The 27,518-nt window shown below is 37.6% G+C and overlaps 1 protein-coding gene across 2 annotated transcripts in view; it reads right to left on the minus strand.

The window, feature by feature from the left end:
* CADPS2 (calcium dependent secretion activator 2) overlaps nucleotides 1-27,518 on the minus strand; it is a 323,412-nt gene that overhangs the window by 52,591 nt on the left and 243,303 nt on the right. Inside the window, exons 17-20 of one of the 2 annotated variants that reach the window (XM_055712158.1) lie at nucleotides 14,584-14,687; nucleotides 10,787-10,943; nucleotides 2,373-2,514; nucleotides 2,130-2,249 (exon numbers count right to left, since the gene is read on the minus strand). In XM_055712158.1, coding sequence (XP_055568133.1) covers nucleotides 2,130-2,249; nucleotides 2,373-2,514; nucleotides 10,787-10,943; nucleotides 14,584-14,687 — 523 coding nt within the window. The remainder of the gene's footprint in view (nucleotides 1-2,129; nucleotides 2,250-2,372; nucleotides 2,515-10,786; nucleotides 10,944-14,583; nucleotides 14,688-27,518) is intronic. The other variant, XM_055712157.1, reaches the window with a different exon arrangement.

Here is a 27,518-nt window from a genome sequence, read left to right on the forward strand (position 1 = left end):
TTGCAGAGCCTTCGCTTTTATTTTTTGATCCAAACATGGCCATTCTGAGAAGTTACTTGGCTCTTCAGTAGGGTGTAGGTAGGCTGATTCTCAAAATACTACCTGAATTCCACAGTATTAGGTGACAATACTACTTGCAATCTTGAATGTTAAATTATACACAATTCATAAAACACAACTTCAAAGCTCTATGTTTAGGGAAAAAGAACACAAAGAGGCGCCTACAATGGAGCCAGCGCCTTGGCAGACCTCTTCTCAAATGCTGTGCTGGATGGCTGAAAGGGGGTGATGACCTTACAAAGGCCACACTGCAGTGGGGACACCGCTTTTCCCCACTTCTCTTGAGAAGCAGCAGAGCGACAGCTACTGCTGGGAAGTGCTTACAGCACATGTCAACCTCAGTGTTCACTGAATGCTCTGAAAACCTCCCTGATTAGTTTAGGATGCTGTGTATACTTTGCTATACACACCATGAACCTTAATACCAGAAGATGTGTAAGGCAATGAGCCGATGGTTGAATTTCATTATACTCGCACATTATTGCTACACCAAAACCTTCATTTACAAAATATCTACCACTATAATCCTCCAACCAAAATCTGTATATATTACATATTAATTCTAATTTCAATACTCAAACCACATGAATTTTAATATGTACAACTTATTTTTACTGGATGGGGCTGCTAGAATACAGACTGTAAGAAGACCACATCTAAGCTTGTAACAACTATTAACTCTGAAAGCTGTTCTTTAAAAAAAGTAATCCCTGAAAGCATGGGAATAATAGAAAGGAATCTGGGGTAGCAGAAGACCAATTAGTTTGTATTCAAAGCTGAAACGACTTGCATAAACACACCAGAAGAAACCTAGCATTATCCTAGTAAACACGAAAGTACCAAAGCCAAGGATTAAGAAGAATTTTGTCAATTTTTAGGGGAATTAGCAGCAGAGTAACAATCATAATACTCAACAGAGAAGTGCCAGAAGTCTGGCAGAGCACCGAGTATCAACTCCCTTTTTTACAAGGAGTCGCATGGAAAAGACAAGGTGTAATGGGTACAAGTTACTCCTGGGGAGATTCCAATTGGACACAGGAGGAAATTTTTTCACAGTAAGAACAACCAGCCATTGGAATAATCTTCCCAGGGAACTGGTGGATTCCCCAACATTGGACACTTTCAAGATTCAGCTGGACAGGGTGCTGGGCCATCCTATCTAGACCGTGTTTTTGCCAAGAAAGGTCAGACCAGATGATCCTTGAGGTCTGTTCCAACCTGGTATTCTATGATTCTATGAACTCTTGCAGTAAATAGACCTCAGTATTTCTTAGGAGTTTTAACTCTGTCATAAAGCTTGAGAAGACACTTGGCTTAAAATTGTATTCTCAAATTGCATCTTAAATGTGTGGGTTTTTGAAGTCTTTCACATTCATCCTTTCCTAATACAACTAAAGTAAGTTCTCTTAGAGCCTTTCTCTAATGCATATGAATGTGCTGTCACACAGAAGCCTGGCCTGTAACTATGGGTATATTCCCACATGTCAGGCCATGTCTACTCTATTTTTTTAATTTTTATTTTAAGATAAAAGCACTGAAGTGTTGGGAAAAACCAAAAAGAAATACATATGTTTTCAAACAGACAAAGAAATGGATGTACTTCTATTCTGGGTACTTATTAACCTTTTACTGTTTTTGTGTAACATGGATATTTAATCTAATGACAATATTTGCAATCAATGATTTTCAGAACCAATATACAATGAGTTCAAACCCATGCAAAAATATGATGGGCTGCCTCACTTTAAAAAAACCATGATCTAAAACTAATTATCTAAAAGTTCCCCACTCCTTATTAATTCAGAAGAGTCATTAGGTCTTTTAGGGTATTAAATACCATTTGTATCATAACAGACCTTCGCCAAGTTGATTTTGTAAGTTACCAGGTTTAAGACTGCCACATTTTAAAGCGCAACTCATTAAAAGTCCATGCTTGGCTCGATCCCAAGAAACAGTAATTTCCAACTAAGAGATCATAAACACCATGCAATCCAAATACAGCTGCACAGAACACTAGCAAGGCCATGCAGAGCTGACATACAGTCAGAAGGTTATTGAAGAATACACACGTGGAGTCATACAAAGAAGTCATCCAGGTTGGTGTAGTAAAGCTAGGTATTTGTGGAAGATTAAGAGTCAAACTTGGAACTTTTGGAAGAGCTACATTAGGAAGACTGTTGGTGATGCTCCTGTGAAGAAATAAACAATGTAGGAATACAATAAAAAATAGAATATTTAGAGGACAACGGGGGAGAACACCTGATCAGACAGAAAGGCAGGTGCTTTGTTCAGATCTTGTAGAAAGCACTTACTTGACAGGTTGCCATGACTCTTGTTCAAGACCTCTGTGAATGGACTGGGCAATTGATGATTCCATGAGATCGATGTAGCGGATGACCATGGGAACAAAAATTTCTTGCAAGTGCTTGTGAAACTTTCCATTGCACAAAAATGCTTTAAAAACAAACAAAACACAAATAAAAAATGTCAGGTCTCTCCCTACTTTATATTGCTATAGGAAAATGTATCCTTTAGAATGTTTTAGCGCACAAAAGCATTATAACAACAAGATCTGCCCTGTATAGGATATACAGTTCACAAAAGATAACCACCACCATAATCCTATTTTTTCCCATCCTGACATGTGCACAGACCTCATCAAGAGCCCCATGAATGAAAATACCTCCCAGCCACTCTGTGTTCATGTGAAACAGCCTCAGCAGCCAAGCTTGCCTTTCCTCTGCCCCCTTAACTGTCCTGCAAAATTTTCAAGGAAGCTAACTCTATACTCCCCTTCTGGAAGTTTGCTAATTTTTCTGTCATGATTACCTCCAATTTTACAGCAATTTTAGTTTAACAATTATTTAAAGGAAATCCGGAAAACTCGTTGCCTAAAGAGCTTAGGAAAACTGACAACATGTCACACAGCTAGAGGTGTTCTGTTGCTTTTCAAAATAATGGAGTTGACTGGTGAGCATGCTACAAGCATGAAGCATATTATGCAAGAAAAGTAGAGTAGCTATAAGCAGTAGAAAATTACCTGCTTCACAGATGGGATTTACTGCATGAAAAACTGTATACACAATGCAAACTGAAGATGCTTAAAATCTGAAAATTAGTTTGTTACTGTACTCTCTGTGTCCTCTTAGCAAATCCTGACTCAGCACACTAATGCCCTGTCTCACCAAGTTTTGAATGTGCTCTGTTCACCCATCAATCCAGTGCTACTATTAGGACCTATAAGAATATTCCCATGTATACTTGGAAATCATACAGGGAAGCCGAGCCACAGAAAGAGATTTTCCTAATTTTGGTAGCCCTCTTTTTCTCCCACCCATATTCTATTGTTTTCAGTTCTCTTGTGGGTTTCTCCTCCCACCTATTCCTGCATCCAGGCTCCTCATTTGATTTGAATGGGTACCACAACTGCATTTTGAGAAGGCTTCCTCCTCTTTCTCAGAAGAAAAGTCTGGCTCAAAACCCTGGAAACCATCTCACAAAATTACAGTCCCTCTTGTTCCACTACTGATACAACTCCATATAAAACATATAAAAATAATTTCTGTAACTTCCAGAAACTCCTTTGCCTTCCATTCCTGAATGATGTCCACTACAAACTGAACCTGAGAGATGGAGGCTATGGGGAAAATGTGTCATCCAGATTCAGTTCCCTGTTGCTGCTTGTATTGCAAGGAAGTGCTTTTGTTGCTGAATGTCTGCACTCTAACACTTTTTTTTTGTTCTTTCTTTTTTGTTCTTTCTTGAATACAGTGATCTGAAAGCAAGAACTATTTTCTTGAAAATGTCCTTGTACAGCAATAGAAAATTATGTACCAGTCACTTTTACCTAAGGAGGCAATACCAATGTGATCAGCGCTCTCTGGTTTTATTCACCTGCCTCTTTCTTGCTAAGAATTTTGAAACTTTAAGCTAATTCCAACCACATTACACACAGGGGTAGAGATATCAGGTAGGTGAAGTTTCATAAAAACAGGCAGCTAGGCAGCATGCAGACATTACTAGGGTTTCCACTGAGAAAAAGGCAGCGAGCAGCACAGGCTCATCTCTTATTAAACACTTGAGAATCCACCCTTGGGAGCACCTGTGAGTCCATTACAAACATGCTCCATTATTTACACTGCTCCTAGAATTATCTGTTAACTAGCTAGTTCTGGCATAATTATTTGTATATCAGTCACTCAAAACGGTGCTTTTTTTTCTGTATTTATATATCTTAAAACTGCAGCATCTGTGATCAGCAAGAATAATAGCAACTGAGAAGGATCTGGATATTACACAAAGGTTTCACAGTAAACAGCTGATGAAGTTTGCCTTTGAGAAACAAAAGGTGGCTGGTATCAAGGTACCTATTAGGCTGATTTTTCAAGGCAACTTTGAGCTTAAAAATAATGAGAATACTGTGTCAATTAAGTCAATATTGCTGTTTTATGGTAAATCAGTACAGGGATGGCATCAGTCAGGCACTCAGTTACTTGAAGGCATGACTCTAGTTTACTGAGTTTTCTGAGCACACCGCTGAAATGCTCTGCTACAAGCCCTGCTCTGGGAATTACACTAATAGAGCCTCATGGGCAGGATGGCAACAGTTGTTATTCCAAAGTCAGAATGAAATTTAAAGAAGACACAGGCAATAAAAGGTGTTCAACTTAAAAAGCTGAACATCCTGACACCAGTCCTTGCAGGGAAGTGAAACTTTCCAAAATGATGCCAAGAGTCTTAGTATGGCTGCACCTCCACAGAGCTCCCTCTGTACGTGGGCACACACACGAGGGTGCTGTCTCAGATCAGCAGCTCAGTGAGCATTCTGTTTTTTCAGGGCTGAGGACATGGCAGCGCTGCTTTACCCATCTGGAGATCTCCATCAAGGATTGCTGCAGGCCAGGGAAAGAACTCAGAGCACAGGGGTAAGTGATATAGCTGAGCATTATCAGCAGATCATGGCACTCTACCCTCTGATTAGAACTGATCTTGCCAAAAGGTACCACCTGAGAGTCAAAGCAGATGGGAAACACTTCAAATCTGTCTTCAAAGACTACGTAGCTTAATTCTCCATTGTCTTGTCAGTACAGACATCCTACACCCTCTTCATATGAGCCATCTCATATTCACATAAACAACAACAAAATGAAAGCCTATGCCAGGGCAAGCTACTGCATAGGTAGTATTTATGGAAAATGGATTACAGGAATAGAAACAGATCCCCAGATGAAAAATTCTTGAAATACTGAGTTGAAGATGAAAGTTATTCAGTTTTTACGTATTGGGTAGCTGAAATATATGACAAGAAAAGACCAGAGATGAAAAGTATAGCCTCATAATGCAACACTGGAATAAGGCTTCTCCTCTAATAGTGGAAAAGAATCTACTGTGCCTGTGTACAACATAAGCTGAGGGGTTTGTTTTGCTTTTACTTATACAGGTACAGCTTAGGAGTTATCTTGGAGTCAGCATGTTATGCTGTCCTCAAGAGCTTCTGCAGAATCAAAGGAAAGGAAGAACAACACAGGTTAACACGAGTCTCTTTTCCACTGATAAAATCAGCACTTTGGCAGACAGTCTATAATTATCCTGTTCTCCATAGGATTCTTGGGAAGGCACCACTTGGATTTTCTGGCATATTTTTAAATACAAAATAAACCCAATAAATTTCAAAGAGGAAATTTCCTTGGGGCTCCATATCCTATTTGTAGCAGTTGAAAATCACCCAATAACCTGTAAAAAGAAAGTTTATATTTTGATTCATTTCCTGTTTATATTACATTCTGCCTCCACAGAGAATTTATTAATCAGTTACTTAAATTGTGGTGAAAACTGCAAGTGTCTCATCTTTTATACAAACAGTGTATTTTTACATACAAGACATACTTTAAAAGAGAATTTTAGAGTGTACTATGTGGAAGCAAGCTGAAAATTTATTTAATCGTTACAAGACAGAGTGACACAAACAGCTTATTGCACAATTTTCTTGTGCCTAAAAATCCTACTCAGTCAAAAAGGTTATCGGATGTTCTGGTAAGCAGTAATGCAGCTTGAGTTAGCTCTCAGTATCAGTAACTGAAACACGTAGCTCTTACCTGAAGGTAGGTTATGATTTCAAAGCAGCTCCTAATAGGACTGAGGAAAAATCGTAAGTCTCTGGTCTATGAAAAGATTTCCACTACAATTAACAAGTAGTGTAAGGTTTGATAAGAGGTATCGATGTGGGTTTTAATAATAAAATATATTATAATAAAATATAAACCCAAATTGTTTTGTATCTACACCATTGTAGTTTAAGATAGGGGCTATGACGTTATACATAATTTTTAGTACAAAAGTGGTACACAGGCTGTAACAAAGCAGGAAGATGATGCTGTCTTGGTGGTGTTTGCCACTCAAATACTAGCAACAGCAATGGTGGAAAAAACATATCAGAGAATTCCTACTTGAAATCAATAGTTATGATAATGGCAATGGCTTTCAAGAGGCTAACACTCAGCATGCTGGTTTTCCTAAATCAGCTTCATCAGACTGTCTACAAGTGTATCATGGTTGAGTTAGAGCAGGTACACAAACATTCCACAAGTAATACTTGATGGAAAACAAAGATTATGAGTCACCTTTATGAAACTCCTAGTTTTGACTGATTCAAGCCAATGCAATAATGCAATTATTCTGAGTGACAGCACAATACATGGTGTCAGTAAGTGACACTTGGAAATAAAACTTGGCAAGGAAAGGAGCAGAATATCAAATATATGATCAAAACCCCTCTGAAATAAGCCAAATATATAGACACTTCAGTTGGGATATGCCACTAAAAGGTATCTTTGACACCATCTTAAATGAAGAATTAATACATATCTGTCTTGAGGCACTAAACCCCTGATAAATATGAATAATTAACGAACTGCAGAACGTAAATTGCCCTCTAGAGCAGGCCCCTTCATAACATAATTTATAGGCTTGGTGAAAAAAATGTAACATCGTCATTACAGAAAATAAAGACACAATCCTGGGACAACCATGTTCTTCTTCCCTCTACAAATATCCAATTCTGGAAAAAATAATCTCTCTAACATAGAGTGGTATTTGGCACTGTTATCACTGTACAATCTGCAAAGCTTTACACATTCAGCCACAATTGTGTATGAACAATAGACACTTCAGGGATCATTAAAATATATACTGTAAAAGCGGGTACAATATTTTATTCAAACCTTTAAATTTTAAAAATCACTACAAATTTATTTGCAATCTGTTACTCATCTCCACAGTAACTGTCTTTTTTTAAATCACTTTTTGTTATTTGTTAGCTTTTGTCAGAAAAGTTGAAATATTTTATAGGATAGGAAGATCATACTCCTCCATCCATTTTTTAAAGTACTTCTTCAGTTACACTTAACAGGAAAGCAATCACTGATGAACTAATTAATGAACTCTTAGTTGTTGTGGAATAAGGTCAGAGAAAAATGGAGACACTTAAACTGAGTCAAAATAGAGTCTATAATGGAAATATGAAACTTCAGACAGGACTCCCCCTTGTCCCCACCCTTTTAGTTCATGAAAAGTTAATATGCTGTATTGGAAAATGCATTTTTTTCTCATTGTTAAATGAATATTGGCTTTGAAGCATTTGGCTTGAATCTTGTAAAAGGTTTTGTACACTATGTAAAACAATACATTTGATATTATTTGAGTAGCAAAGATTATGCATTTTCATTATCTCACAGTCTTTCTAATATATTTTAGTGACATAGTTATAAAAATAGTCTTACATCTAAATTTTCTTTAATGCTGTAAATGTTAGATCACTTCTTTATTGTTAGGAGTTTGCTTATGTCAGGTTTATGTGAAAACTGACTCCTGCATCAAAGATTCAGAGCTCATTTAAAGCTCTTGAGATAGAATAACACGCAGGTGTCAGTCCTCCAAATTTCACTGAAGATTAACCTAATATGCAATATGGTGACCTAACAGTTCTTCATTTGAAAGAAATCTGAAAAGTAATCTCTGAGATAGCCAGAAAGTGAGAATAACCCAGTGGGATTTCCACCTCTTCATTTCCTAATGAGTTTTTTGATAATGAGAGGTGACTTTGACAGTCACTGTGGGCTCTATTATGGCTAATTTACTCCACTTCACTCTCCTTGTTAATTATTAACACTAGCCTTTTTATCCTTGTGAGACCACATTCCCGTTTTTCCCTTTTTAGGTTTTTTTTTTTCCTAAATCTAGCTTTATGAAGGTGATAGTTTTCAGGAAAAGGTTTTCACTTAGGGTAAAGCCAGAATTCTTTATTTCAATTTGGAAGACTACAATTGATTATATAAGCATGGGGAGCTCTTTCTAATGGCTTTAATGCACTTGCAAGGTGAAAAGGCTGTTAATTAAAGAATAAGCACTGAGGTATGTTCCACTTGGGAATCAGTTCTTGGTAGAATGGTCACTTGCTACTTGCTAACATACCCACCGATTAAAAGGTGACTAATTTCCACGGTTGCTTTCCAATAGTTCTGGGAAAAAAGAGGTGTGTAATTTTCCAGATGGCTGTCATTTGCCAGAAACTGTCATTTACTGTATCTATTACCATTAGGGAATTACTGAAATTGGTATTCAGGTGTGACACTTCATACAGCATCGTTTTGTATCTTTCAGTTAAGGTTTTACAATCTTTCTAATAATTGCTTTGACATGAAAGTTTTCATAATATTTCTTTCCTAAGGCTGTTTTAATCATTTAGCATTATTATCCATTTAATCTTTTAAAGAAAGAAAAATCAGTAGCCTACCAGCAACCTCTTTGCACGTGAGGACAACCCTTTTTTGTTTCCATCACTTCTATCAGGTTGGAACCAAAGCTCAAAGAAACACAAATGCCACAATAATGTAGTTAAAACTGCTGCCACAAATCCTTCTCGTAAGAATGAAGTAAAATACCTCCACAGCTTTCAGAAACCAAATAATCATTTCAAGCCCACATAACATCAGAACTAGAGATGTCCTTCCTAAACTAAAAATGTAAGATGGTAGGAAAGACACCTCAATATAGGTCTCACATTTTTAATCTGGATTTTAGGTGATCAGACACCCACTTAAAGTAATGTGGAATCCACCTGGAAGGAATCTAACTCCTATGAGGTGTGCACCAAGGTTGAACAATTCCTACACCCTTTTAAGCAGCCTTCTAAACTGAGCTTTAATTACCACCAGCATGGCAATTTTAATATGCCTCTGCAGCTGCAGTTTGTTCAACAAAGGATTCAGATGAAACATTCGTGGATACCTTAGAAACAAACTAAGGGAAACACTAACAGATACATTTTCTTTCACTAGAATAACGTGAAAAAAGGAATCACCAGGAATATGTCATTTCGTGTATTGCTAAAGGTCAGGGTATGAAAACAGAATTAATGAAAAGAGACCTCTAAGGCTGGATGTTAATGTTCTTTCACTCTGTTCTAGATCACATCCAATGTTACGGTAACAGTGACTTTTAGCAATACTGTTTAAGATTAAGCTTTAGTTTAGTGGCCCTGTACATTTGCCCCTTTCCCTCCAGGAACTTTCCTCATCCATCATGTTACAGTGAATTGGACATTTGCTAGTTGCTCCGTTTCATGACATGGTGCTATGGCCAACAGGTACTATACTGAGATGACCCATATATTTCAATAAATATTTGGCACCTAAGGTTAAAAATAATACAGTGATAAATATAGGTTGCAATATGTGTAACCTTGGAGAAAAGCTCTTGAATACTATTTTTCATTCTTTCAGTCAAGCAGTTTCCATATACAGAGCTAAAATCCTTAAAATCTGTTGAACTTCCACAGAAATTAAATTCATTTTCCAGAAAGAGTTAAAAATTATTTCTCATATTTATAATAAAAAAATCAAAATTTGGAATAATTTACATCATTCAATAAAAACAGCATTTGGATCTCTAAAATAATTTTAAAAAGCTAGATAATTTTCTCATTTTTTTAAAAGTAGAATATGAATAAATGTATAAAACATAGCACCAATGTAATTTTTTTCTTTACAGTGTCTTAAAATATTAGGTGGAATTCAATGTTTTTAAATTAACATCTGATTAATCTTCTTTGGTTTCATTGATTATTTCTTTAATTCCATTATTAAAATCACTTTCACATAAAACACGCCTAGGACATCACTTAACTAGTATTAAAAAAAATAAATTAATCCTTCTTGAAAGAAAAATAAAAGCAAGATAAACACAGCTATCTCTAATTCTGGTCTCCAACTCAAATAATGCTACAGGAATACACCAAGTGAAAATAACATTCTGATTTGTTGTGTGTATCTTACTCCTTTCATGCTAAGCCTACAACACCTTTATAGACATAACTAGTCCAAAAAGTAGTTTACATGAAAGCTTAGAAGGAAATATTAACTACAATTTTATTTAAGTAGAATAGATCAAATATGACATATCAAATACATATGCTGCTCATACGTAATTTATTTAAAACTGAGCAATTTATGAATACTGAATGATTAAGAGATTGCCAGATTTAGGACTGAAATGGTGCAAGCATAGAAGGAAACTTCTCCACTTAAAAGAAATGGAGCACTGAGATACATATAAACACAGGCACTGCCACTTTTATTTTGAGAATTATATTATTTAGAAACACATTTCTAAGGTGTGGGCATGTTGAAAAATCTTATGCACACAGTAAGTAAAAAACTTAAGATCTTACTATCATTTCTGAGGGCATTATTCAGCAGTTGGAAAAGTGGGAAGCTGTCCCAGGAGTCCTGCGGCTGTGCCTCGAGTACTGAATCCATATCAACAGAATACAGAGACAAAAACTTCTCTGCATGCTCCGCCAATAATTCTGGCCACCAAGCAAACGCCTGCAAACATGAAAAAATGGAATTACTAAACATAATTCATAAAGCAAAGCGATGGGTTATGTCTATGGCAAAATACATTTGGATATGTCACTTCATGTCCGATCTCATTTGGGGAGGATGAGCAGCCCAAGTGAAAAATGTGAAAATAATTTACAAAAAATGCATCAAAAATGTGAGAAATCAAATAGATTAGGCTGGGGAAGATGGTAGAATGGTAGAACAAACATGTAACACAAAAAAAAAAAAAGAAAAAAAAGAGAAAAAAGATCATAAAATCCTGCAACTCTTTCTGCCAGAGAGCAAAGAAAAGAATGAAAGCCTCATCCTTGAAAAAAATTACTGTATATGCTTCTTTTGCTTTCATTCAAATCTAAGGCTATAAGTAATCAGATTAATTTATTTTTTCAAATTAATTCTTGTGAATACATTTTGCACTCACTTGTTAATCAGAAGGGATGATTTTAGTGTGGAATTTTAATCCTTGAAGTCTAAGGGGTTTTTGAATAGATGCAGAGCACTTGTTAATTCCTGTTATATCCTTAAAGATGCTGGCTTCTCCTAGGGAAAGCATCCAGTTTTCATTCCAATAATGCTATAAACACATCTTCAGAAATTTGCTAATGTCTACATTAATTTTCAGTAACATAACATGTTGGAATACGCTGTTTCCTTTGGTAAAAATTTAGATTCTTAGGTAATCCTAGCTTAAAAGAAGTGAAGAAATCTGTGCAAAATAGTGTCAGCAAGTAGAGGCAGATCCGTATTACAAACTGCTTCACCTGTAACTCTTGTACCTTTTCACTGTCACTCAGGCCTAGGATTTGAAAGGTCAGTATTGAAAGGTGAGTATTGGATCAGAGGGAGCTGTATGATCCTGGAGTTAAAGAGATGAAGGTGAAGTGAGTTTATGAAATAGGATGAATGTCACGTACTGCTGAGAGTGTTTTGCTCAGAGTTCATGAAAATACCTGACAGTGAGAAATACCTCCACATACTAGATAAGGAAATGTCTTTGCTTTCAAACTTATGCCCCCTCATTTTGAATATCTAATTTTTAATATTTCTGAGTTACCAGCATGGAACATATGTAGCTTGATCTATACATGTGCTGAAGCCCCACAACTTCAAATGAAGCCACAGAAATTCTCACTTGCATTTCTGAAACGCAGGTCCTAGGTAACGTAGAATTATGTACTCGGGCCTGAAAGGCATCAAATAAAAGACAACTTCTGAAAAGTGCTCTACAGATATATATACTTCTGCATCCTGGACTTTCTGATGACTCTCTGTAATTGTTTTGGACATGGGGCAAGTGGAGAAAAGATGAACTGGCAAGAGGTTTTAAAGAACTGCTGAGCATCAGCTGTTATTACTGAAAAGTACTCTGTGTGTTGCAGTATCAGGACTGAAGGATGCTGATCGGCATTATGGTGAAAGGACAGATGAGGCTTCAAGAATTTTGGCAAAAGCTTGAAATGGAGTCTTTTTCCTCAAACTGGAAGAAGTTTCTCAATAGTAAATCCTGTCTAAATGGAAGCTCGCTAGACTCCTTACCCTAGAAATTAACGAAATGCAGAAAAATAAAGAAGAAATCTATACAGGCATTGGCAGGTGTCCCTTTTAGACGAGCTAATCTCTTTTCAGAAAATATTGCCAAAACCTCAAAATGAAGCAAAACCAAAACCAGAAAACCAGCACTTTCCATCTTCTTTACATCTTCTTCCCCTTTGCAAATGATTCTTTGAACCCAGACAGAAATTCCTCTGAAGAACTACCCATCATTGCTTTGGCAGTAAGGAAGAATAGAAAAACAAATAGTAGAGCTAAGATAGCTGTTCAGTCATTATGAATAATATGACAACAGGCTAAAGGCAATTAGCAATGTTGACATACATTCTAAGAGAACAAAAACATTGACTGGATTAAAGGAAGACTGAAGTTTTTAAGACTCTAGAAAGACACACAAATATGGCAATACACCAGAAAACATCAGAACAATGTATGCTACCCAGTCAATGAACAGTCACATGCTATAAATGCTGAAAAATAATGCTTAGTTCATCAGGAATCACATACCTCTCTTCCCTTTGGGAATCCCAGAAATTTGGAAGTGTTATGAATTAAAAAAAATAAAATAAATCTAGTATTAAAAAAATGTGATGTACTACTTTAGAGATTACTGATCCTTTCAATCAACTACAGCATCAAACACTGAACATCTAGTTAACATTATGACATGAAGTCACCATACTTAATCTTCAGTTTTGAGAAGGGAATGTATAATTTCATGGTCTTGTTCAAAGATGTATTTTAATATTGAAATTCTGCATGCTCTGTACATTTCAGTAAAATTGAACATTTATTACATTCATGACGGGGAAAATAATCTTAAAATTATCTTTATTCTTTTCAAGTTGTCTTAGATAAGATTGAAAACTTTTGATGAATTAATTTTTCCAAAGGCACATCCAATATATTTACCCTTCTGAAAAATATCACATCTCTGACTGCAAATAAGTAGTATGGAACATAATCTTTGAACAGATATGTTTAATCATACATATATCGTTTGGTCTATTTTTTTCTGTGTTGTTTTCCACAGAAGTCTAATATTCTTAAAGTAATGCAGGTCCTCAAATGACAAAGACAACAATATATACATTTTATTAAGCGATCATTACAGAGTAACACAGTGGCAACAGTAGTGTAGAACAGGACCTCCAGGGAATTAATTTCAAATCATCGAAACAGCTGTTTCTTCAGTATAAGATAAAACATCTATAACAAGTTCACACATGACAGATGTAAGCTAAAAACTAGATTCCATAGTGTGATATAAAACCAGATGTTTTGAATGATCATATTTATAACTATATCTACTAAATCATGTTTATCCTTTTGCATATTTTCCCCAAAAGTATTTACTGAGTTTTTTGAGAGCATTTAAAAAACAATTTCCTGAACCTTAGAAAAAAAATGTTAATAATATATACAATTGTGTGTACCTGGTCAAGCTTATTTTTGTAATTCCTTGAGTGTAAAAGGTGCTATAATTCTAAATATTCTAAATATTATGGTTTCTGTACCATGAAGCAAAAGGCTTGAGAGTAAGAAACATGAAATTGTTCTATTTTTTTCTATCTTATAATGCCATTTTAAAAAGCACAATTTTAAAAGCAGTACTTTTCCAATCAACAGAAGAGTAATGTGAACATGATATTATACCCATCATTATATTTATGTTAAAATCAAAATCTATACAGCATGATGAAAACTAGCATTCAGTTATATTTTCATTCTATTTTGGATGAGAGGTGAAAAGTTGGCAGGAACAACTGTATGAGGCTATGAATCTTTTCCATACCATTTCACCACCTCCAGCACAAAGATGCTTTCTCTTTTTTATGCTCTTTAATTTTCATTTCTAAACCTACAGATCATTCAAGCGAATTCAAGTAGAGTTTTATTACACTTCACTTTTCATAAGCTTCAAGTCTCTTATTCCTCTGTAAATGCGAACTGCCTTAAACATATGTCAGAAAGTAAAGCTAAAATGTTTCTTGACAGACTTGCTTCACATCAGGGGATAAAAAATCTAGGAACAAACAATTCTGTACAGCAAATGCAGTTACGGCCTCACCTCTGAATGGTGTTCTTCATTTTGCTGCAATACTTCGATACAGAGTTCTGCAAGGTGAAGAACCTCTTCCAGTTTTCTAGCAGGTGTTGCTTGGTTCATGGTCTCTATATGAAAATAAAATGCAAACCAAAATTGCTTTAGTTACAAAGAAGATTCAACAGTAAGAGAAAATGTCAGAAAGGAATGGGAATGGTGCAAAGTTACAATTTTCTGAGGTATAAGCAATTCTCACGTTAAGAACAATCATTTAAAACAAGTAAATGCAGCTGCATGTCCAGATCACTGGAAAAAAAAATTAATTCACAAAAGAATCACTCATCATTATATACATCATCTGATTTCATATGTGAGAACTAACAGGTGCATCAATATATTAGATGCTCAACTTCTGCAACAAGCAAGTTTGAATTCTCTTCAAGGTCAGATATACAAAGACAGCAGACAGTAGAGACCTTTTTTGTTATTGTACCATCAGTACAGTGCCGTTCTCACTAGATGACTCATTACTGTCATCAGCAAGATTCATGCATTTTACAGCAATCAAAAATTCCAAATGTTTCATCTAAATAAGACACTACATTTTAGGTGTATTTAAGAATAAGCAAAATACAAAACAATAATTATGCAAATAATTAATTATTCAAATAACTGATTTTCTGCCTGCTGTTCAGCAATGAGAATGAATCTGAATTCTTTTCAGTACCATAGTGAAACGTAGCACTATAAAATCAAGTAGTTGTAACAGAATTGACACAAGCCCATGAAAAACTCCTCATAAAAGAAAACAAGGACAAATGCAAAAGTTACAAATGACATGAAGATCACTCATTCTACAAGGTAGACTTCAAAAAGAAAGCAAACAACAAAGGTAAACCAAATGTAACTAAAATTCTTACAGGGCAATTAAACTCAAGTTTAGTTTGCAACTGAAAAAAATTCATAGGACTAGTTCCCAGAAAGAGCCATGGGAGATACAGGAAGATACCAACTAACTTTTTTACAATCATATTTTAATCAGTAAAAGTGATCTGTCCAACCACATAATTTGTATCATTAGGAATAACTTCAGTATTAGCTATCTGAGCTTGTTTCCTTAACAAGGCTCTTGTCCCCAAGAGTAAACCACGCGATGGAAATGATGTTATACAATATAATCATATATAAAATATGGTCACATTAAGCAGGTTTGCAGAGGACTTATGAAGCTGATACACAAGGTGAGTGAGGGTCTCAGGAATCCTATTTTCTCATTTTCTGTGCATGTTCATGTTTGTGTATCAAATAAGTAGCAGATTCCATGAATACACATCTTCATATGCAGAAAATTCTGCTGACATTTCTTTCCCACATTATGCATTCACCACGACACAGAACATTAGCAGATTAATTAAAAAACTTACATAATCTCCTTGTGTCAGTAAGAATATCAAACTGCATGCACTAAATATTTTTAACACTTAATATTTCTGGCAAATCAATACAACTTTTCTTAAAGGCAGGTGACCTTGTCCAGTTCTTAGCACTAACATACTGATGCAAAGCTCCTAGATGAAATACATAGCCTTGATGCAATTTTTGAAGAAACATTGGATTAGAACCTCCAGAAAATATTTACTTAAAGGTGACTACAAAACCACATTGTTTTCATGCAAAGACCAAAGCAGGCAAATTACTGAAGGATCTACAAGAACATTTGAGATCTTATTAAAATAGACCACATAAGCAGACATGTTGAAATAATATGTTTTTCAAAATCACAATTTAACTCAAGAGTTACTGCATAAACACGGACCAAGCACAAAACACACACCAGGACACAAAACTACATTCACAATGTCAAGATCACAGTTATTAATGCTGTACTGAATTTGCAAATTTGATACTGTAGAACAATTATATTAATATAACCACAACTATAGTAATGTATTATGTCAAGTGAGATTAGAAAGGATTGGTCCAGCCCCTATTATTTAGATTATAGTCTAAAAACTACTACTGGATTCACACTTGAACAGTGGTTTCTCTGCATATCCTGGACTGAAATTGCTGTTCCCTCGAGCGGTCAGTGTCTTCCCCTCTGTGAACACACAGCAAGTACCATTCATACAGCTGATATACCACTATCAGTATCATTAATGTTAATGAGTTTTAGGAAGAAAGCAGTGATATTAATACAGAGTATGACTGGCATATGTGATTTCAGCGTAAACTCACTTTATTACAAATTTAGCCTGTTCTTCATAGACCTTACCACTAACCAAGTAAACAAAATAACTGCATTCATACTTGCATTAATTCCTAATGAAATTAAATAAGCTCTAAATTATTAAAAAATTAAATCCTAGAGGGGCTCCTCTAAATTAGTAAGAAAGTAATTCTAATAATTATCTTGAATCTGGTGTTTCTTTTTTGCATTGGAGTAAGTCTGCTTATTCCACACCTGGAATAAGCTCAAGGTAGCCTAAAAATGGTTACTGAACAGATAGTAGGGGGAGCGTGAGAAAGACCATAGCTTTACTAGCTAACTGTGAGATTATCCTGAACCTTCACAGTGGCGAGAAACAAGATCTCAGGGAAGTATTAATTCTACGGGGCAAGGCACTGAGAAAATACAGTTCTGGTCATCTGTGTTGAAGTGAAGAACTTTGATCAGAAATGGCACTGAAAGGATAAGAATTCTGAATTTCAGTCAGAAATGGCACTGAATGGAGAGTCTGTTTTTTTGGCATGTTTGTTTATAAGGTTCAATAAGCCTAATAAAATGAAGGATGAAAGAGGGGCTCAGAAGTGTTCTCGCACAGACAGTGTGGGAATACAGTGTTGCCACAGTGGGAACACTTGGGAAGAAGACCTACTTATGATCAGGGATGATGTGGGCATAAAAATAAATTAGTCATGTTAAATTGTTTAAGCCAGAAATTGCAAGGATTTCAGTCATTATGGGACTAATGTTCAGCATTTTTTTCAATAGGATTAGTGTGTTTAGGAGGAAAAAGAGGATGAAAACAGTAAATTTCCCTTTGAGGTGAGTATGGCAAGTTTCTGAATAATGTTTCATGGCAGGAATGACTAAAAGTATGGGACAGATTAGGCTCAATGAATTCCAGTTTCAAGTTTGCATGAAATTCCCCATGTTATTTTCTTTTATTTACTCTGAAACTATTTATTACTTGCTAAAAACATGCAAATTGCTCTTGATGCTTCATAGTTTTTGACAGCATTTTAAAAATCATTATTTTCCTGTAAGATTTACTGATAAGAAAAGGTGGCAGAGAATTGCACTCACTCTTAACAAATCTGTAATTTTGTTGTTATTTACTTAATCACAGAATAAATCAATACAAGCAATTTTACTTGGATGGTACATGCTTCCCTACATTTCCCTTGGGCTTTATCTAAAGCTTCCTCTTCAATCTGTAAGTTACCACATCAGCTAGTCTTTTTTCTCTGTAACTAAGGGCCCTTCACTTTCCAAAATCTAGCAAATATGTGTTATGGATAACTACCATTTACATTGTGTGCATAAACAAGGGGCTAAAAAGCAATCTGAGAGATAAAGAGCTAAATATTGAAGTATTTTTTTACCAAACAAGTAGCGTATTTGAAATATGAGCACCAATAAACTGTTATCTGGGAGTTTTAGAATCTCCAAAACATCTGAGCAAAATATTGTGCTTGTCTTTGTAAGTGTAAAAAAATTACAGGAATGGAAATCAGTGCTGTCAGTTTTCATTACATTCACGATGCCTTTCCCCCCACAATTACTAAGGGTTGTTAAGATGTGTTTACACTGCTCAAACTAACAAGCTGCAGCAGGAGTTGAGTCAGTAAATATGCTGCTTGACATCTTTTTAGAAAATAAACAGAAAAAGCCATCAATCATCTGTTTTCAGCTTCACATTCTGCTGAAATGAAATAGCAAGCCAGCCTTTGCAAATAATGGATGCTTTCTCAAGTATACATTATCAGTGAGTCACACAGGTACCAAGAAAATATTGTGAAATGAGCTAAGTTAACTGAGTAAGATGCTACTAAAATGAAAAGGTGACTGCTTCATGGACTGATGGAGCCTAGGGCCATAAGGGACTGTCAGTGCCAGATCATCCAGTCTGACCTCCTGTGTCACACAGGTCAGAGAACTTCTCCCCATTCCTCCTTTCTTGAGCCCATCAGGATGTCTAAAACCTAACAGCAGCATGTTTAAAACCTACCTTAAGCTTGCTTTCCAGAACAGAGTTTATCCCTGAAGACAAATGTACAATTCACCTCTTTTTCTCCCCAGCATGTAAGCCCTTAAACCTGTGTGTTTAATTTCTCATTGGCATTTGCTGAGCACAGGAATCTAAAGAGGTGATTCTCCTCCTCGGGTGTGAGTACAGTGCAGCTAGGAGGTACCTGTCTCTGGCCTGCCAGTCTCCCCCATGATGGCACAGCATATATGCCTTACTGGTTTTCCCTGTCCGTGTTTCATCCTTCTTCCTTTTCTTCAAACAATCCAGAGCAAAACACTCAGGAAAGCCAAGGTGTCTCCAGACCAGAGGGTCTCTCCCACAGACCACTGGCAGGTATACTGGGAAGAAGGCAGGTATGCTGAGAGACCCCCAGTTCACAGCCCTGGTGGGCTTACAGGAACCTTCATATCTAGACAGCTAGGCATGGCTGGAGACTTCGGTGATGATGTTGCAACTTAGGATTTGGCCCAGCTTCATGCCAAACTGCAACACGACAGCCAGTTTGCATTTTGATCCTTCATGTAAGACAATTGGCATTTGTTTTACTTTCCATCAGCACCGTTGCTCTGGGTGCTGGCAGTGCTCGGCTGTTGTGCTACTTAACATTAATGCTACCAGCATTAAGCTTGCAGAAAGTGCAAGACATCTACTAATGGAGGTGTCTGACCATCAACTAATTTGTTTCTGTGCATCTGCCAGAATTAGACCCACAGGAGGGAAGACAACACAGCGACTGTTGGCTACCAAACTCCTTCCGGAGCATGCTGCATGCATAGCAGTGTGTGGCCTGAGCAAGTTTCGGAGTTTCTGAAGGAATATTACCTGTTTGGATATTCTGCAGAGGGACCTAAATCTTATGTACTTATTTCCAAATCCATTTGTAGTGCATGGAGCCTAAATGAGCTATTCTTTATTCTACACCAGCTCTCTTGCCAAGGCATCTGACTGATTCACTCCAAACAAGGGCCTGAAAGTGAACTCCTGTTGATGCAGAGGGGATGACACGGAAGCCCTGCAGTAAAGCAGACCATAATATAATTTGATAATACAGACACATCGTAATTTGAGCGGTATGGAGACAACTCTTCTCCAGTAGGGACCATTTATTTGGACTTTTTAACATGTGAAATCAGCAAGATTGCTTCTAGACTTGTATCAAAAGCAGTGCAAACATCAATAAACTAGAGCTAATATACGCTACTAGACCTGAACTGACTCTGCAGACTTAATCCGCAACTGGGATAATCCGCCCACATATAATTTTGATTTGACTGTGGTGGATTTTCTTGCAAATTCTCACAGAATTAATTCTGCATGAAAAAGTAAGGAGGGGACATCTGGGAGGACATCTTATACTCTTCTGATTGAAAAAAAAAGAATATAGCCTTATATAAATAATGAAATTTAGCTTTAATTATGAAGTTGAAACTAGTCTTTACATTAACTGCTTTCTAAGAACTCAATAGGTTTTTAAATTTCAGGGGCAAAAAATTGTTAAAATTAATTACCATTATCACCTACGTACAGAAAGATCATGAGATCTGTAGAAAGTCAGAGTACACATCTAGTCTATAAACTGTCATTTTATAAAGTGGGTCACAGTGCCGTATTTCCAGTTTTTTAAAATTTATCACAGTATTCCACAGAATTACCTTTATGTGACAATCAAAGTTTGGTTTGGATTTCTGTTTTTTTTAATGTCCCACCCTACCCCCCAAAAAAAAAAACCCACACAAAAAACCACCCCAAAACAAGGAGTCTTGGCTCATGGGAAAAAAATGAAATAACAAATCTGAAAAGCTAAAAGCAGAAGAAAAAAGTCAGAGATGAAAAGAAATCTCAATTTTTAACTGCTGATCAAAGGAACTTAGTTTATGATTCTTTGTGTTCTGGTTTTGGCAACACAGATACAAGCAGTTGGTATTTCCTTCCTTGCCCTCACTTCTAATTTCTCTTCAAAAGGGGAAAGAACTAATGTTCTCAGCACTTTCTGTTCCTGTGGAATAAAACTCAGAGGTAACAAACACGGCAAACTGAAGGGCTCCATGAATGAAGAGACCTGAATAACTGACATACTATACTGACAGAAAACTGGCACTTGAAAGTACAGACTTAGTAATAAGTGTTTTTAAAAAATCTAGTAATTTTAAGAGTCTAAATTTTAGGGAGTTACTGAAATATGACAACAACAAATCTAATGCCGGCAGGTAAAGAGGAGGGAAAAGTGATGTTGACCTTACACAGACTTCAAAACATTTTGCTGAAGAAACGAATAATTAAGGACATAAAAGGAACAGAAAACAGAACAAAATGTAACAGATTTGCAAAGGTAGGTCACATAGACTTGTGTCGTAGCTTTACTTGATGGGGTATTTTTTTATAAAAGAAATTCAGTAGATCTCATCTATTCTGACTTTAATAACGCAGTTGATACTGTGCATCATGGGAAAAGTACCAGTTAAGCTGAAGAAAATGGGAATTAAGAAACAAACTGTGTGTTGGATAAAAATGCTGCCTCAAGAGAAAGGCAATGGGTAGCACTGAGAAAGAGAAAAGAAAGGTTTCTTGAGGAATTTCTTGAAGCTACATCTCAGGGCTCAGCTTCCTCGACATTTTCACCAATGACTTCAGAATAAATACTAGGAGTACACTGATAACAATGCTGTAAAACACTGGCAATAGCAGGGTCAAAACGCAGTAACAAGAACTGGGCAATTCCAAAGAATGGGGGAGAGAAACAAAATGCAATACTTTAAGAACAAGGGCAATCATTACGTTTTGACACATGAAGAGCAACAAGCATTTGCTGTAAACTGGGAACTTGTCAGCTGGAAATGATCAAGATGCTAAAGACTGGGTTGAAGTAACTTTTCACAGAATGGCTGTGTGCCACAAGCATGCTATAGACATAACAAGAAAAATGTTTATTGAATACATTAGATTAAGCATTTCTGCTACAATAGTACTACTAGTACTGTGTAAGGCATCTCATGGGGATGACTTTGCACAGTTCTTGTCTCCAATGTTCAAGAAGGTGGAATTCAAACTTTAATAGGGAAAGGCTTCTAAGATGATGAAAATTAAGAACAGGAAGCTAAAAGTCTGAGACAAGGTGATGAAAGCCTAGGTTGCATGAGTAGAAAACAATTGTCTAAAAATGCATCATAGGGTGAGGAGGAATTGCACATGATGAAATGCTAATGAAGAATGGAACCATCCCTCCTTCATTAGGGATAAAGGACAAAGTTAGCATGCTAAAAACTAGGAACTAATTTGACTGTAAGGTGATTCCTCCACCTGCAGAGCAAATAAGACTTGAAATGGGTGAAGCAGGGGGCAGAAAACAGAAAGAGCAGTGACAAAGACTGACTCAGGCCAGCTGTTAAAGAGAGGATGTGTGTATGTTTACAGACTATCAGGATGTGGACCTAACAATCCAGAGGTTCTTTTCCAGACCTCTGCTCCAGAATTTAAATCAGGGGTACTTGCCCATATCCTCTTTCCATTTAGTTGCACAATAAATGGAGACCAAGAAGGTGTTATGTCACTGTGCAACTCATTCATTTTCATTTGTTCAGAAATGAACATGCAGGGAGAGCTTTAATCAAGTCCTCTCCAGGTACAATGAGGCTCTCCACTTGCCATCTCAAGTTATCTTACAAACTTACTAATGTTTGTAGTGTTCTTCTTTTTAAGTCAGATAGATCCTTCTGAGCCTTGAGGGCATTTACATACTACTCTTCCTTTAGAAATGTGTATGTAATGAGGATGTTAACGATCGATGTCCTTTAACAAACTGCAAACTGCTGAGTTGCCCCTGACCTTCTATTGTATGGAGTTAACAGTTATTCAGCCCTTGGCAGTCTGTCGGCTAGAAAGAAAGAAATATTGGGATGACAATCACAAAAGTGATTTGTCTTTAAGCAGCTACTTACTATTTAGTAACTATTTGCTTTGATTTTAATCAGATTTATTTTCATTTCTTTTATTAAAACTGATTGACATAAGGAGCCCAGTATTTTTAATTACTACAGGCTTCTAAAAATAATGAGTTAGAAGCCAACTACCTAATAATCCAAATCTTTACAACGTCTATTGCCTCAGAGATAATACCTATGGACAACGGCAGATATTGCCCTGTTCAGTTCACAGCCATTTACCACTTTAATTTCTAGCTCACTTCCTACATTTCTCCACAGCAAGGAACATGCATTTACATGTAAGTTTCTACCACTTCTCTTAGGCAATGACAGCAGAACTAGCAGAGTCCATTACTGCTCAGTCATTCAGATTTCAAATAAATTTAAATGGGGCAAACCATTCATTTCTGAGAAGGAATAAATACAGTATTGTACTACTCTCTGTGTGTGTTAATGTATGTGTATAAAATGTAAGTAAAAAATATGAATTTTGTATAAGGAAGGCCATCTTTTTTGAACGAGAGAAAACAGGTGAGGGAGGCATGCAAATTTCTATAAGCTGCTCATTGGAAACTATATAAAATGCATCTAAAGAATGCTGTTTGTCTCTGGCCTCAGCATCTAGCAGGTCCAGTTATGTTCAACATTATAGGAAGAGTTAATTCAAGTTAAATACTGATTAAGACAGGAAAACGTGCCATACACAAAATGATCTAAAAAGTACTTCCATGTAGCGAAGTCTCCAAGACAGCATGTGCTGAAATGAGAATGGTTTATACTTAAAAAGAGATTCTCACATACTGATGTTATGATCATCTCCTTGACAAATTATAAACCCTTGCTGAGACTACGAGGGCATTATATGAGAGTTCTTAGACATAGTTCAAAGTTATAATAGTAGGTCTGCAGCTGTTCTCCTCATAATGGCAATTATACCAGCTGAACAGATTAGCTACTCCATGAGAATTTTAGCTGTAACTGTTGTAAGGAATGACGTGCTGAACCCTGTATAATTGCCATTGCAAATGTAATTTTTATTGAAAAAAAAGCTGTTCCATATTCATAACAGTACAATGACATGGAAGTGCTAAGTAAAATGTCATCCTGACTGCAAACAAATCCTGTTGATGCAAGTGCTGCTTATACCACTGTGTCTGCCATTAAGAAAGTAACCACTGTCTTCTGGGAAAGCATTCAGAGTCTTGTTCAATTGAGACTGTGAAAATGAGAGCACTTGGGGAATAGACCCGGGAACATGGCAACCACGCTGCTGAAAAAGGATTCTCGCAACAAAAAGAATTCGCATGTTCACCTCTGTATTACTTAACAAGGACACTCCTGCAATTCAAGACTTTATACAATATCTATTGCACAAACTAAAGGGTAAATTATAGTTAACAAAAAAATTGTTTTTCCTTATTTTCCACGAAAATGAAATATATGGTATTAGGACTAAGCATACTGTACATAAAGTTCATGATGAAATCTGTAGTTTAGCTAGTGACACCAACAGGAGCAGGATTTGGCCCTGTTAGCCAGGTTAAAATGCAATTTTATTGGGATTCCTTCAGCTGCTTCATCTTTTTCATCAGAGAAATGGGTTCAATGGGACATAAAATTCTGGTGGAACACAGCCTGTTTACTTCTTTTGGTAACGTTTTTTCTGAGTTGTCTGATTAATTTGCAGTTACATTTTTAGTCAGAAGCAGAATTTAATTAACCCATTAAAATACAAACACAGCCTATAAATCTCTAGCTCACCTAACTTAGTGAATTTCCATTTTCTCACTGTATATGATAAGCTTTCCTCTTGTCCATTCTCTCACATAGTTATTTGCCAGGCTACTTAAGGGACAGCTTTGCTACCATATCTTAAAAACATGCCAACAGTTTCTTTCAAAGCATGCATAAACCTAATGTAAGATGACTGAAATCAGGCACAGACTTTTTTTTTTCTTCTTTTCTGTGCTTGTAACTGTATGTCATCTGCGCTTAAGTCTATATTTCTGACATAATGAGCCTGAGAAACAATTAGAATAGTAAGCATGCGGCACAAGGAAGATTTGTACTTGAGGTGACACACATTGTATAAAAGTGTATAGCTGAGGTTTTAGAGTGCAAAGGTCAAAGTCCAAAACTCTAAAATCAGTTTCTCGTTTCACAAATTAATTTCAACATTTTTCTAGATTTCTAATTTGAAGAGATATTTTCTTCAATACCTACAGGTGTAAAAATATTAAACAGAATATTTGTGCTACCTAGTTTTAGATATCTTATCTGGTAGGGAAATTGTCTTAGGCTGTATTTGTATTTGATGGCGTCAGGCAGGTGCTTTCACAGAAAAATTGTTGAAGGAGCCTCCAAGTGCTCTGAATCACCTGCTTAATGAACTTCTCCCTGTTGATTAGTTGGGAGATTACCTGAACAACATGAGCTTGCATCAACTCATCCTAACCTGCTGTGGCATGAATACCCACACCACCAGCACATTGCCTGCTCTCTCTATAACAATTCCAAAAAGCTTTTCTATTTCCAGGGCATTTAAAGTTTTGAAATAAAAAGGAGTGGAAGTTTTGGAACCCAATACAATTTTTTGAGTCTTTAGTTACGAACATTGACTTTAAAAAAGTAGGTTTTATAATTTGCTTGTAATTTTTGCTTGTTTACTGGCTAAAGGAGCTGTTCCTCCAAAAATGGACCATCTTTCTCCCTTCAAGCCCCTCATTGGCAAGGAGCTCCACTTTGAGCTACTTTCATTCAGCCTCTATAGCCATCAAGCCAATCTGTCTTTCCAGCTGGAAAATTATTTCAACCTGAGAATACTACCAACTCAATGCCCCTTCCCATAACTGTGGCTGGTTTTATCTGTGGAAACCCCACAAAGCACCATGATCAGGCTTCCACTGGGTCTGTGTGTACATCTTTAAAAAAAGTAAGACAAAATAGTGTGCACATCTATTTCATAGTATATGTATCTCCACAATCCCTCATACTTCTATGCAGCCAATACTACTCAGCCACAATATTAATTCAGATATGCTCTTTTTATGATTACTCTGTTAAATATTGGGATATAAGCACTCAAAAAAGCCCTCTGCACTGTTGTAGAATATACAATATATCAGCTTCATGAAATTAGGAACAAAAGGAAGGCTAAGGTCCCTTTGGAATTAAATCTGGCAAGGGATGTCAAGGACAACAAGAAGGCTTCTTCAAGTACATCAGCAGGAAAAGGAAGACTAGGGAAAATGTGGGCCTGCTGCTGAGTGAGGTGGGTGCCCTGGTGACAGAGGGTGCAGAGAAGGTGGCATTACTGAATGACACCTTTGCTTCAGTCTTTACTGCTCAGGAATCTCAGCCTCTGGAGGCAACAGAGGAAGTGTGGAGAAAGGAGGACTCTCCCTTGGTCGAGGAGGATCAGGCTGGAGATCATTTAGGCAAACCCGACACCCACAGATCCATGGACCCCAACGGGATGCACCCCTGAGTGCTGAGGGACATGTTATTGCCAAGCCACTGTCAGTCATCTTTGAAAGGCCATGGATGATAGGAGAGGTGCCTGAGGACTGGAGGAAAGCCAGTGTCGCTCCTGTCTTCAAAAAGGACAAGAAGGACCCAGGAAACTACAGGCCGGCCAGCCTCACCTCCATCCCTGGAAAGATGATGGAACAGCTCATCCTGGAGGTCATCTCTAAGCATTTGGAGGAAACAGGAGTGGTGAACATGGATTCACCAAGGGGTAATGATGCCTGACCAACCTGACAGCCTTCTGTGATGGAATGACTGTCTGGGTAGATGAGGGGAAAGCGGTGGATGTGGTCTGCCTTGACCTCAGCAAGGCTTTTCACACTGTCTCCCATAACATCCTCATAGGTAAGCTCAGGCAGCGTGGGTTAGAGGAGGGGAGAGTGAGGTGAATTGAGAACTGGCTGGATGGCAGAGCTCAGAGCACTGTGATCAGTGGTGCAGAGTCTAGTTGGAGGCCTGTAGCCCCAGGGGTCAGTGCTGGGTCCAGTCCTGCCCAGCCTTTCCCTCGGTGCCCTGGATGAGGGGACAGAGGCACCCTCAGCAGTTTGCTGGTGATACAGAACCGGGAGGAGCGGCTGATCCCCCAGGAGGCCGCGCTGCCATTCAGCCAGGCCTGGACAGGCCGGAGAGCTGGGTGGAGAGGGACCTGATGGAGTTCAACAAAGGCCCGTGTGGGGTCCTGCACCTGTAACCCCAGCACCAGCACGGGCCAGGGGTGACCTGCTGGGGGGCAGCTCTGCGGGGAAGGGACTGGGAGTGCTGGTGGGCGGCCAGTTGCCCATGGGCCAGCGGTGTGCCCTGGTGGCCAAGAAGGCCAGTGGGATCCCGGGGGGCATTAGGAGGATCGTGGCCAGCAGGTGGAGGGAGGTGATCCTGCCCCTCTGCTCTGCCCTGGTGGGGCCACATCTGGAGCGCTGTGTCCAGTGCTGAGCTCCCCAGTTCAAGGGAGACAGGGAACTACTGGAGAGGGCCCAGCGGAGGGCTACAGGGATGGTGAGGGGACTGGAGCATCTCCCCTGTGAGGGAAGGCTGAGGGAGCTGGGCCTGTGTAGCCTGGGGAAGAGACGGCTGAGGGGGGATCTTGTCAATGCCTACAAATATCTTAAGGGAGAGCGTCAAGAGGATGGGGCCAGGCTCTTTTCAGTCGTGCCCAGCGACAGGGCAAGAGGCAACGGGCACAAACTGCCACACAGGAAGGTCCACCTGTATATGAGGAAGAACTTCTTTACTTTGAGGGTGACAGAGCACTGGGACA

Source organism: Falco cherrug, chromosome 5 (genome assembly GCF_023634085.1).
Source record: "Falco cherrug isolate bFalChe1 chromosome 5, bFalChe1.pri, whole genome shotgun sequence".
Lineage (NCBI taxonomy): Eukaryota > Metazoa > Chordata > Aves > Falconiformes > Falconidae > Falco > Falco cherrug.